Source organism: Babylonia areolata, chromosome 20 (genome assembly GCF_041734735.1).
Source record: "Babylonia areolata isolate BAREFJ2019XMU chromosome 20, ASM4173473v1, whole genome shotgun sequence".
In the NCBI taxonomy this organism is placed as follows: Eukaryota; Metazoa; Mollusca; class Gastropoda; order Neogastropoda; family Buccinidae; genus Babylonia; species Babylonia areolata.
Window position 1 is genome coordinate 9,504,078 of NC_134895.1, and position 13,500 is coordinate 9,517,577.

A 13,500-nucleotide genomic window follows, 5' to 3' on the forward strand; every position below is an offset into this window, starting at 1 on the left:
CAACAGACTGTACACATTCACAGTGTTAATCAACAACACACACTGCTCATACCCACTGACGATACACATCCAAAGTCTTAATTAACAACACATGCCAATCATACCCAATGACAATACACGTCCAAAGAACATTATTATTATCGTTATTGTGAAAATGGATTTCATTATTTAAGAATTATGCTGTTATCATGGCAGTCAATGAGTCACTGTACCAACTTTGGTGAAAACTGGGAGCTGAAAGTGAGATGTGTCATGCTTTATCTATTTTGCCAAAAATTAATGACTTTCACCATTGACCTCTTACCCTGCTTACACCCTAAGTTTCTTTCCAATCATGTGGTGTTAATACTTTTAATTGCCAAGAAAATACAATGTTAAAGTAGAAAACAGACTGAAAGACACACATTCACACAGACAACCAAGCCAAGATGATCATACTGAGTCTTTTTACTACACAGGTCACAGACGGAAAGACACACATACACACTGACAGCCAAGCTAGGATGATCATATTGAGTCTTTTTACTACACAGGTCACAGACTGAAAGACACACATACACACTGACAACCAAGCCAAGATGATCATACTGAGTCTTTTTACTACACAGGTCACAGACGGAAAGACACACATACACACTGACAACCAAGCCAAGATGATCATATTGAGTCTTTTTAATAATTATGAATTAGTAATTTTGTTTGACAAATGTGTGTAAAAGAAAAAAAGACAAATGCATTAAGTTTATTACCAACTATGATCAATTATAATATACAGCCAGTAAATAATAATAATAAGAACAACAATAATATCTATATAGCGCTGAACAGCGCAGATCTCAGGTGGTGGCTTTATGTGTCACAGGGCATGAAGAGGATTAAACATTATATCTAACGTTCACCAATTTCTCAACTCAACTCACAACATGCATCATTCACACCACCATAGACATATATATATGTACACCCTCAGACCTGCGGATCACAGCGGCAGTTTATTTTGGTTCTTTTGAACTACTGGCTTTATTCACTTCTGGGCTGGGAACTGAGAAGGGACTCGCTTGTGACCGTTCTCATCCCACTCCTCCTCGTTGATGTCATAGTCCACCATGGCTTTGCCCAGCCAGTACCAGCGTCCCAGCACCCCCACGTCCACAACCTGCTTGTGAAACTCCAACCATCGTGGTTTCACCAGCCCACACCGTGCCTCAAACTTGTCCACCGCTGGATCATATTCTGCCACCCACATCAGGGAAAACAGCCCGCAGTTTGTGTACCTCAGGGTGTTCTCTCTGTAGCGCTCTTGCAGGAAGGTGATATGGGAGTCGGAGTGCCGGCTGCGGATTGGATCCCCAACCAGGAGCAGGTCATGGTGGCTGTGCCAGACTTTCTCCTGGAAGCTGAGCTCTGAAGGGTTGGTCTTGGCCAGCACAGCACCGGCGCCAAGAAGCGACAGGTAGATGGCGCTTTTCTTGGGAGAGTCTTTCATGTCCTGAACCATATCCGCCACAGCTGCCTTGTAGTCTGTGGCGATGCGCATAAAATAATCACCTGGCAACACACAGCAGTGGTAAGTTTAAACAATCATAATGAACTATAATGAAGTGTAATAATTAAGCTGTAAATTCAAATTTTTCAACCAAACTAAAATGTTCAACATCTCTGTAAGATCCAACACTCCTCTTGCTGTCTGTATCACTTATAATGCATCAGCACAGACTTTCTCCAGTATTCTAAACAAACTGCTGTGGCCAAGGAAAAAAAAGCCCCTCAAATGTCAATACAACAGAAATCAATGGAATCCTCCTCATCTCCAGGAAGGAATCAAAACTCTTTGAAGTCTACACATCTTACAAGAATACTGCACTCACTACAACCTGTCACTGACACTAACACTTATAAGTATTCCTAGCAATCAGTTCCCACCTGTCACTGCAATGGAACCACTTCTTTTGTGGCCTGGTAGAGGAATATTTTTCCCTGTCAAAATCACTCAGCTGGTCTATGACAGTATGAAGCAAAGCAATTAGTGAGTTACAGTGACTTACACACCATATATCAGTACTGTTAATAATGACTAAACTATGGTTAACAGAAGACAGTAACTGGGTTAAACTTAAGGGTCCATAATTTGTGTTTGATGTCTGTCATTGTTAATTCACTGATATAACTCAATAAATGGCATGGTGTCCTGCTATGGAATTTGGAAAATGTGCAAATTGCTTTATTTTTTTAAGTGAACATTCTTATTTAGTCATTTTGTGATTTACTTACAGGTACTGACAAACACAACTCTTTAAGGCGCATTTTGATTTTCTGTGTAGTTATACACAAGAATGGAATTGAACAGGTCCAGATATGAGTCAGCATAAATCATTGTTTCATCATCAATGACACAGCAAACAATGGCACATGGTCTTTACATACCAACGCACACACATATGTGGTAATATCCACATTTCTTCCCCTGTACTCCTGCATTTTGAGGATGGAAAATGTTGAAAATTGATTAATAACATAATGGAATATATACTCTACATGGTCATCTTCAAATCTGAAGGACGAACATCATCACATCACATAACATATGCTCTACATTTCTTTCTCTCCACTCTTTGATTGGCCTTCTTTTCATCATTCGAGAGTGGAAGAAATGCAGTATACATTACAATGTTATTAATCAATATTTACAACTTTTTCAATCTTCAGACTGAAACTGAATCGAAAGAACACATGGGAAGAAATGTGGATATACTGCCATATATCATTACTATATCACACACTGAGTGTGATGGACAAAGTACAAATTTAAAATTGACAAATTTTACAGTTGTGGGATGCCGGGGGCCAAAATAATGGGTTGTTTTTCCAAATCCATAAATTCTGAAAAAGACCTACTGATTTTGTAGTGAGCTGGTCAAATGACCCATCGTGTCCTGAACCAAACCTAAACCGATAGTGTGTATCTATAGACATAACTGTAGTCTGCAGTGTTTTGCCAATCTTTATGTCAAAGAGGAACAGAGATGTAAAACCATCTGCAAAGTGCAATCAGCAATCCTGTTCAAAAACAAAACAAAAACCCCTGGCCATTCACATCCTGGATAGCTATATCTGATGTAGTCATGGCGTAACTGCTCCTATAATTTGCAAGACATATATATTATGGTATTGGAAATAAACAATAAAACATCAGAAGATGGTAATGTATGTGCCTAGAGCTAGAAGCACTATATAAGGGATTAAGGATGCAAATAATTCATTTGTGCTTATCAACATCACACACACACACACACACACACACACACACACACACATACTGTTTACAGAAATATTCCAATAATGAGCAGAGGCTACACTGAGTACACAGCAGTCTGTGGACACGAACTGAAATGAGTCAACACTGGCTGGACATTAAGCAACACAGTTCAAAGGAAGGTCAATATTTGTTTCATACTAAAACAACAAGCAAAGAAAACTGTTATCAATGTCCTATTTTAGCATCCTAAATTGGGCAGAGCGCCCTTGGCTGCCTCCCAGGAGTAAATCAACTCCCACCCCCTCCTCCTACCACCCCCTCCCCACCCTCCCGAGCCCCCCTCCCACCTGGTTAGTGAGATGCAGCGCTGCAACAGGACATCTTTGAGCTCAACTCGGGGTGTCTGTTGGAGCAGTAGACCCCCCACCCCCAACCAACCCTGCTATGGAGACACAGTGCTGAACCAGGGCATTTTGGAGAACAACTTGAGATCAGTTGTGTCAGTTGAAGCAGAAACTAGAATATAAAGTTTTCTTCAGTATAGTTGGTTATGTGAACTTATATATAGTTAAGAAAATATAGATGAGGACAATTTGAGCTTAAAACAAAAACAGATAGATTCATAGACTAATCAAAGCCATGCGCTCCCATCACCCGTTGCGACGATAACCTGCAAAGATTCCTGCAACATAACGGTCCAGCTTCCAGAAATTATCGCAACTTACGGTCACATTTTCATGGTTTGTGGCCGGGTCCAATAACGGAAAAAGTAAGATGGTGGCATATTAGTCTAGTGACTGAATCCGCATCAAAACAGAGTGAAATAACGTACAAATACGAGTCGAAATCCACTGAAGATGGGTTTCATTATTTATTGTACAACTACTAATGGGGCGAATGGTAGTATTTCATACATGCACAAAAATTACCGGTAACGGGTAAGATAGGTGTCTGAATTTAGGATGCTAAAGTAGGACTTTAACGTAACACTTACGTATACGTTCGGTGCGCCCCCCTTTCCATTTTTCTGGAAATCTGGGTCGGAATTTGCTCAACAATGTTCTCCCACGTGTGGAAAAGGACGACATGACTTTCACTTCGTTAATATAACGGAACCGGAAACTGTATGGTGATGTTTGATTTTTCGACATTCTGGATCGGAATTCGCATGAACCGAGCACTGATCTAAAAATAGATCTTTTAGATCAGTGTGAACCGAGCAGAGGCGCGCGAGCTCATTCGCACACGCACGCGTTCACACACAAACACACACAATTCAGACACAGGTAATGTGGTTGATTGGGGGAGGGGGTTGCGGGGGTGGAGGAGCGTGTTGATACTCCCCCACGCCGTGCGTGTATGTGTATGTATGATGTAGCGGGATGTGTGTGTGTGTGTGTGTGTGTGTGTTCGTTCTTCAGTTCAACGTCTTTTAGCCACAAGTGTGATTTGACAATGATAGGGAAAACAAACAGAAAAACTACTGGTAACTTGAAGGGAAAAGCAAGTGTTAAAGCATATGTGTGTGTCACGACATGTGTGTGTGTGTGTGTGTGTGTGTGTGTGTGTGTGTATTCAATGTGACATTTGTTTAGCTGACGGACAGAAAACGCCGGGAAATACGCAATAATTCCAGAACTGAGCTACTAACTTTGATACGCGCGCGCGCGTGTGTGTGCGTGTGTGCCAGTGTGTGTGTGTGTGTGTGTGTGTGTGTGCGTGCGTGCGTGCGTGTTCTGGACCGTCTAGCTTGGCGTAGCAAGATTACCACACTGGAGCTCGAGCAGCTGAAGCCAGGCGCATCACCGAGGCGCAACGAAAGCGTGCTGTGCTCAACTGATACCCGAGCAACATCCACTGCCACGACAGTACCCTTTCACTTGTGTCCCACATGTGAGCGAGCCTTCAGGGCCCGGACTGGCCTCATCAGTCACCTCCAGACCCACAACCACCCTCTTCCGTCTGGTATTTGAAGCCATGGTCATCTTCGAATCCGAAGGACGAACATCACACATAACTTGGCATGTTTGTCATGCTTTCAGACTCTGTTGTGTAAAGTTAGACTCACTCATTCCCACGTGATACTGTGCCGGGTTGATACAGCTGTGAAGTGTAGTCTGCTTTTGCGTTGACGACCACCTCGCATTTTAGCGGCGAATTCATTCGTGAATATGTCTGTATTTGTGCTTAATTTTCGAGAGTTTTGCGCTGTGTTTGTTTTCCAGTGTTCTTATTTCCATGGGATTCATATTTACAGGTGTTTCACCCTGATATGGCCCCGTGTGGTCAGGTGGGTTCAAGCAACAAAGACACCGGACATGGACACATGATTTCACAGCCACGACTTTATTTACATACAACATGCCATGACATTCTGATTGTGCTTCGTTCTTCTCTCTCTCTCTCTCTCCATGCCATAACATACAAATTGTGCTTCGTTGCTCTCTCTCTCTCTCTCTCTCTCTCTCTCTCTCTCTCTCCATGCCATAACATATAAATTGTGCTTCGTTTCTCTCTCTCTCTCTCTCTCTCTCTCTCTCTCTCTCTCTCTCTCTCTCTCTCTCTCCATGCCATAACATATAAATTGTGCTTCGTTTCTCTCTCTCTCTCTCTCTCTCTCTCTCCATGCCATAACATATAAATTGTGCTTCGTCTCTCTCTCTCTCTCTCTCTCTCTCTCCATACCATAACATATAAATTGTGCTTCATTGCTCTCTCTCTCTCTCTCTCCATGCCATAACTTGTGACATATAAATTGTGCTCCATCAGTTGTTCTCTCTCTCTCTCTCTCAGTACATGTGAGTGCGTACGTGCGTGCGTGTGTGCGTGCGCGCGCTCGCGCGTGTGTGTGTGTGCGTGTGTGTTTAATGACTTTTATTTACACCTCAGTTGCACACACGTCATGGGACTTTAATTTTCATCACAGTCTGTTGTTGTTACTCTCCTTGGTCATCAACTACGTGAAGACTCCTGACTGTCACTGAGGCAGACTGAAGTTTGAGTCCACAGGATGCTGACTGTTCCTGAATTTCTTCGTTCTGGAGTGAAAAAAAGAAATAAAAGAGCGGCACGTTAATGTTAAGGAAAACTACATGAGACAGAGCGGTTTAAAATTGATGTCAAAGTCCTGCTCTTTCAAATTGAGACAAGAGAGGCAAGGCCTTCAAGACTCACTTGTGATACACTTTAAAAAAAAGTCTAATCATTAAAATGTGTTCTGTATTTGTTATTTTTAAGCTTCGGGTTAAAAAAAAAAGAAGAAAAAAAAGAAAAGAAAAAAATCCCTGAAGGTAGATTTGAACCCGCGTGTTCGGGTGAGAAGAAACTGTCTTACTCAATACCCTATAACGGCTCCTTAACTGACGTTCAAAAATTTAACACTCAAACATGCTTTTTTAAAGGGTGATAAATCGATTGCGGTATTCGCAGTGAGAACTCTGTTTAAATCATATCATTTTGGTGTATCTTGGGCATTCAAAAAATCTTCAAGGGCAATTAAGAATTCTTTTTAAGTCCGCGGTAAAGGAGACGTGGCTATCGCCACAATCACACTGCAACATTTATTCTCTGGATCTAGATAGATGTACAAGTTTAGTTACACCCGCTGGGAATGGACGACAGGGTCGATTCAATTTCTCTTTTATGTTCATTCTAGTTTTATAGTTTTAAAGTTGATATGAAAATTGAGTTGTTTTTTTGTGTTTTTTTTGTGTGTGTTAAACTAATAACATGTAGAGCCAAGTATAAGTACTTCTAAACGTCGTATGAAGTGAAAAGGACTTAATTTTGAGATAAGTCATGACTGGAAATTTTTACGTTTCATCAAGGGTATTAACTCTCATGGTTCATTATTCTAAACTGTGAATTCCAACCGATTTTGTTGATATTTTTATGGCAGTTTAGGGCATAATCCAGTAAGTGATGAGGCGTTCACAAATCTTTCTCTGAATAAATATTTAATGGTCTCCTTCTACAACTTTCCATCACATGTTATCGTGTATTATCGATTGAATATAGGATTGAACAAGCAGGTCAACAACTTGAAACAAAATGGCGTCCTTCGCGTTCGCGAGGAATATGAGCACGCGCTTAGAATATGTATAAATATGTGTAGGCAATTGATTTTTGCCCATGACCTTCAGGGCTCAGCCAATAGATCTATAAAGTCAACTTGTAGTGAAGGCCCTGTACACTGAGAGTGAAACACACAAGCTTTTTTATGTATTGAGTATAATTTCAAAATGTAATGTTTAAGATGAGAAAGATCAGTTCAAAGCAAATTACTCCCCCTCCCCCCACCCCCAGCATTAATTACAGATTAATTTCCCTTTTTTACTATCTGCACCAAAGACATGCGCCAGAAATGTAGCTTCCATGCTTAGCAAAAGAAGTTCCTGATTGAACAAAAAATGATAAAAATGACCGCTCTTGATGCTGTGTCAGAATAACAGATCAAAGTGCCAAGAAAAGAGAATAAAGAAAATATAAATATAACAGTAGATTCATTTTGCATATGATTTGGCTTCTTTTTTATTTTTTGTGCCCATCCCAGAGGTGCAGTATTGTTTTAAACAAGATGACTGGAAAGAACTGAATTTTTCCTTTTTTATTTATTTATTTTTTGTGTGTGTGCCAAATTTGGTCTCAACTGACAAAGTATTTGCAGAGAAAATGGCAATGTTAAAGTCTACCATGGACACACAGACACACACAACCGAACACTGGGTTGAAACATAGACTCACTTTGTTTACACAAGCGAGTCAAAAATGGCAGACAAAACGGCTCGCGGGACATTTTACACACTTGTATCCTGAATCTCTTCAAAACTGACAACAAAAGCAGTATCAGTAACAGGACGTTATAACATCATTTCCAGACAACATTCGTTCAAAAATAAGCTCAACAATTATAAATCGGGTACAAAAGAAAAGCTTCCCCTGTTCCAAATTGTAGCTTCAAAAAAGGATAGGATAAAACGCATGTCAAGCATTCAGTCATTCATGAACATGTACGAAAATAACCCGCCCAACCATATCCCTTCTCCCTCTGACAGACTCTAATCTTCCACAGCTGGACAAACGAGTACCCACCTCAAGCCTCAAAAAACAGCTTCAGGGATTCGAACATGACCCACTCCCACTTTTCGAAGTTCAATGCTGAAAGCGGTTTCAGACAGGCCTGAAGGACTCCTGGAGGGTAGATCCTTTGTGAGTACCCTCAGAATTTCGGCCTGGTGGTCCCAGACTTTGGGCAAGTCCTGCTCCAGCTCTCTTATCCCACCTGCACGAACTCAGCAACCCTGGGGCACAACCCCCCCCCCACCCCACCCCCCAACAACCTTTACCACTACAGTCACTCAGAAAGCGCAGATGGAAAAACGAGTATTTATATGTGCTCAGCACACCCTGTCTGCCTTCTGTATACACGCATGCATAAACCATGAGCGAAAAACTGAGGAGGCAGTTTTAGCTTTTGCTTTCCATTGTGTTGCACAGAATTACATAACCAGAAAATGTGAGTCGTTTCCACAGAAATATTGTCAGGATGTGAGGCGTTTGCAAAGAATTATTGCCACAATACAAGTCGTTTCCACGGCAGAATCATCGCCGCAATGTGAGTCATTTCCACAGAACTACTTTTACAATGTGAATGAGTAGTTTCTGTAGCTTTATCGCCACAATGTGAGTCATTTTACAATGGGAATGAGTAGTTTCTGCAGATTTATCGCCACAATGTGAGTCTTTTACAATGGGAATTTCTGCAGATTTATCGCCACAATGTGAGTCATTTCCGCGGAATTACTGCCTCAGTGTGATACTAAGTGTAAGTTTCCTTCATCGACACATGAATAAACAAGATATTTTGTTTAGAAAAAAACAACAAACAAAACAATATCAACAGCAAACAACTGCATACACAATCACACTTCTATTCACCCGTTAATGAGTTTTATTCTCGCAACAATGTGAGTGTAAATTTCCTCCTTCATCGACTCATGAATAAACAAGATATTCCTTTAGAAAAAAGAAACCAAAAAAAAACAACAACAACTACATACACAATCACATTTCTACACACACATTGATGAGGTCGTCGAATGTGAAGATTTTCGCCTGGACCCTGTGGATCAGCAACAGTCCAAGCTGTCGGGACTTGGACCAGCTCCTTTCCATCCGTTTCTTCAGCATGGCGGTGATCAGCATGCTGTAGCTGACGTGCTTCAGGTCAGTCCGTGATCATCTCCCGTGTCTTTCCAACGTTGGAGCTGGTGATGAACCCGCTCACAATGATGCTGGCCCGGCGATCCATCTCAACTTGATTCATCCCACCGACGCCAAAGCCCACCACGACCTTCTTGTATGATGAATCACTGGTGTTTCGGGAGGACGAACGTGAGGTCCCACCCAAAGACCTCAGCAGTGCTCCTGTTGTGATTCATGATAAGCACTTTACGTCAACGCCAAGAAATCCCTACTAATAAAATCAGAGTCGCGTAGCATGTCGTTCTCTGTGAACGCACAAAACTTCTAACACGTTATTTTTGATTGTCAACCAACAAAACCATGACTTTTACTGTGGGTTTTTACGTTGATGATGTTACTAGCATTGATATATCTATAGTATGATATAAGTCATATATTTTATGTATATTTTGCAGTACAATACAGTATCATACAATAGCAAATAATATATATATATATATATATATATATATATAAAATTTACCTGTGTGCTAGCTGAATTAGTAGCGTAAGCAGCACTGACTTGAAGTTGTACCTTGTGAATGGAGAGAATTACTACTCTTTACTATTTGTTAATCATTTCATCTCCTGGCCTCATTGTTAATTCCCAGTTGAAAAACCACCGAGGCAACGATGTGTTTGTTCTGTATTGTCCATGTGTTCTGTGTGGCTCCTTCAGGATTAAAGAGGCTATGCCAGTCTTGAATAAAAGCTAATTTGTGTTTGCACATTTCTTCTGTCTTTGCTGCTGTGTGCACATGTCAAACGATTGGTATAAGGACAGGGCCAGGCTATGATCAACTAACAAAGCAAACAATGCATGCATTCTTCTAATCATACTCCACATTCCATGCATACCTGTGCTTCCTAGAATCCAGACCCTATAAATTTGGCACGGGTGCCAATTTTATTTTATTATTATTTTTTTTAATGTCTGTGGATTCTGCATGCAGTGACGGACATCCCCTTTCCCCTCTCCTTTAAGCCTCTTCCTATGCGCGTGCACACACACACACACACACACATTCACTCCACACATTCACTCCACACATCGCCTTCAACAGTTGAATGAGAGAGCAAAGGGCCTCTGGCTGTGGGAACTGGGCCAAGGGTCACTCACTCACACACACACACACACACAATCACACACCTATAACTAAATCAACTGAATAACAGTTACGGGCCTCTGGCGGTGGGTGGGAACTGGGCCAAGGTCCAAGCTACTACTGAATGAACAGACTGACCACAGCCACTACTAGTGCGTGCGCCTTGTCTTCCATTCAACTCCACATTCCACACGTAACGACAAGACAGCCAGCGGGGGTCATCAGTCAATGAACCCTCTCCCCCACCCGACTGGTCTTCTTATCTCCCTTCCTTGCCACTGGCGCTTTCTTTGTATTATGACACGCCTTGTAAACAGCTTAGCTAACTGTTCACACATTGAACAGCTGACCGGTGAACTAACACACCGTCACTGGGTTAGTCAAGCGAGAATTCCCTGTTCTGTAATGACCCTTCCATCGTCATCACAAAAAGGGGACCAAGAAGAAAGAAGTTCGTTGGTTGGATTCACTCGCAGACAATACAATGCCCCCACCCCCCCGTGTCCCCCCCTCCACACCCGTCCTCTCACCTCCCACCCCCTCCCCTTTGTTCACCTCCCCGCCTTCCACCCTCTCCCCTAGGGCTTTTACCCCACGGACGTAAAAGGAGTCTATTTATGGGTTCATGCTTTTCCCCTCACTGACCTGGCTGTGTGAGAAAAATGAACTACCATCACGGCCACGACCCGAAAAATCTTTCCCGATTGTGTCCGAGCGTGAAATTACCGCGAACCTATAAATAGATTATATTCATGTCTGTGGACACATACCGATGAATGAACCTCCCCATTTCCTGTGGCCAGCTGAGCACGGTTCTGCTAGTAACTGATATCATAACTTTAGTTCTAGACTGCTGTCTTTCCCACTTTATGCTGAGCTCCACGACAAATGCACATTATGAATGGACCTCCATTTCCCGTGGCCAGATTATCATAGTTCTTCTATCAATAAATATTATAACTTGAATTATAATTTCCGTTCCCACCCTCCCACCTTCAACAGTTGAATGAGAGAGTAAAGGGCCTCTGGCTGTGAGAACTGGGCCAAGGGTCACTCACTCACACACACACACACACACACACCTATACCTAAATCAACTGAATGAGAGTTACAGGCCTCTGGCGATGGGTGGGAACTGGGCCAAGGGTCCAAGCTACTACTGAATGAACAGACTGATCACAGCCACTACCAGTCCGAGCACAATGTCTTCCATTCAACTCCACATTCCACACGTAACAAAAAGACAGCCAGCGGGGGTCATCAGTCAATGAACCCTCTCCCCCACGCCTACCTGACTGGTCTTCTTACCTCACTTCCTTGCCAGTGGTGCTTTTCTTTGTATTGCTACTGTGACATGACACACCTTGTAAACAGCTGACCGTTCACACATTGAACAGCTGACCGGTGAACTAACGCGCGGTCCCTGGGTTAGTCAAGTGAGAATTCCCTGTCCTGTAATGACCCTACCGTCACCACAAAAAGGGGACCAAGAAGAAAAAAGTTCGTTGGTTGGATTCACTAGCAGACAATACAATGCCCCCACCCCCTCCCCACCCGACACCCAACCTCCCACCCCCTCTGTTTGCCTCCCCGCCCTCCCCCCTCTCCCCAAGGGCTTTTACCCCACAGACGTAAAAGGAGTCTATTTATAGGTTCGTGCTTTTCCCCTTGCTGACCAATGGTTGTGTGAGAAAAAACGTACCACCATCGCGGCCACGACCTGAAAAATCTTTCCCGATTTTGGCCGAGCTTCACAGTGAAATTACCGCGAACCTATAAATAGATTATATTCATGTCCGTGGACACATACCGATTATGAATGAACCCCCCCATTTCCTGTGGCCAGCTGGGTACAGTTCTGCTAGTAACTGATATCATGACTTAAGTTCTAGACTGCTGTCTTTCCCACTTTATGGTGAGCTCCACAACAAATGCACATTATGAATGGACTTCCATTTCCTGTGGCCAGATTATCATAGTTCTTCTGTCAATAAATATTATAACTTGAATTCTAATTTCCGTTTCCACCCTCCCACCTTCAACAGTTGAATGAGAGAGTAAAGGGCCTCTGGCTGTGGGAACTGGGCCAAGGGTCACTCACTCACTCTCACACACACACACACACACACACCTATACCTAAATCAACTGAATGAGAGTTACAGGCCTCTGGCGGTGGGTGGGAACTGGGCCAAGGGTCCAAGCTACTACTGAATGAACAGACTGACCACAGCCACTACCAGTCCGAGCACAATATCTTCCATTCAACTCCACATTCCACACGTAACGACAAGACAGCCAGCTGGGGTCATCAGTCAATGAACCCTCTCCCCCACGCCTACCTGACTGGTCTTCTTACCTCACTTCCTTGCCAGTGGCGCTTTTCTTTGTATTGTTACTGTGACACGACACACCTTGTAAACAGCTGACCGTTCACACATTGAACAGCTGACCGGCGAACTAACGTGCGGTCACTGGGTTAGTCAAGTGAGAATTCCCTGTCCTGTAATGACCCTACCATCACCACAAAAAGGGGACCAAGAAGAAAAAAGTTCGTTGGTTGGATTCACTAGCAGACAATACAATGCTCCCCCCCCCCACCCCCGCCCCCCCCCCAACCAACCGGCACCCAACCTCCCACCCCCTCTGTTTGCCTCCCCGCCCTCCCCCCCTCTCCCCAAGGGCTTTTACCCCACGGACGTAAAAGGAGTCTATTTATGGGTTCATGCTTTTCCCCTCACTGACCTGGCGGTGTGAGAAAAATGAACTACCATCACGGCCACGACCCGAAAAATCTTTCCCGATTGTGTCCGAGCGTGAAATTACCGCGAACCTATAAATAGATTCTATTCATGTCTGTGGACACATACCGATGAATGAACCTCCCCATTTCCTGT

At 43.0% G+C, this 13,500-nt stretch overlaps 1 protein-coding gene across 1 annotated transcript; it reads right to left on the reverse strand.

Moving 5' to 3' along the window:
- Positions 1 to 504: 504 nt before the first annotated feature.
- On the reverse strand, positions 505 to 4,366 carry LOC143294817 (mitochondrial import inner membrane translocase subunit Tim29-like). Its single transcript, XM_076606313.1, has 2 exons — positions 4,251 to 4,366; positions 505 to 1,548 (listed from the first exon to the last, which is right to left on the reverse strand). The coding sequence occupies exons 1-2, from the start codon at positions 4,342 to 4,344 to the stop codon at positions 1,025 to 1,027; spliced, it is 618 nt and encodes a 205-aa protein (XP_076462428.1). The 5' UTR covers positions 4,345 to 4,366; the 3' UTR covers positions 505 to 1,024.
- Positions 4,367 to 13,500: the final 9,134 nt, after the last annotated feature.

What these genes read in the sequence shown, in the direction of transcription:
- LOC143294817 (XM_076606313.1), bottom strand. Translation starts at nt 4,344, where the DNA reads ATGTCGTCCTTTTCCACACGTGGGAGAACATTGTTGAGCAAATTCCGA. An exon ending in GGGGCGCACCGAACGTATAC is followed by an intron (nt 1,549 to 4,250) that starts GTAAGTGTTACG and finishes GTGTGTTGCCAG; the next exon opens with GTGATTATTTTATGCGCATC.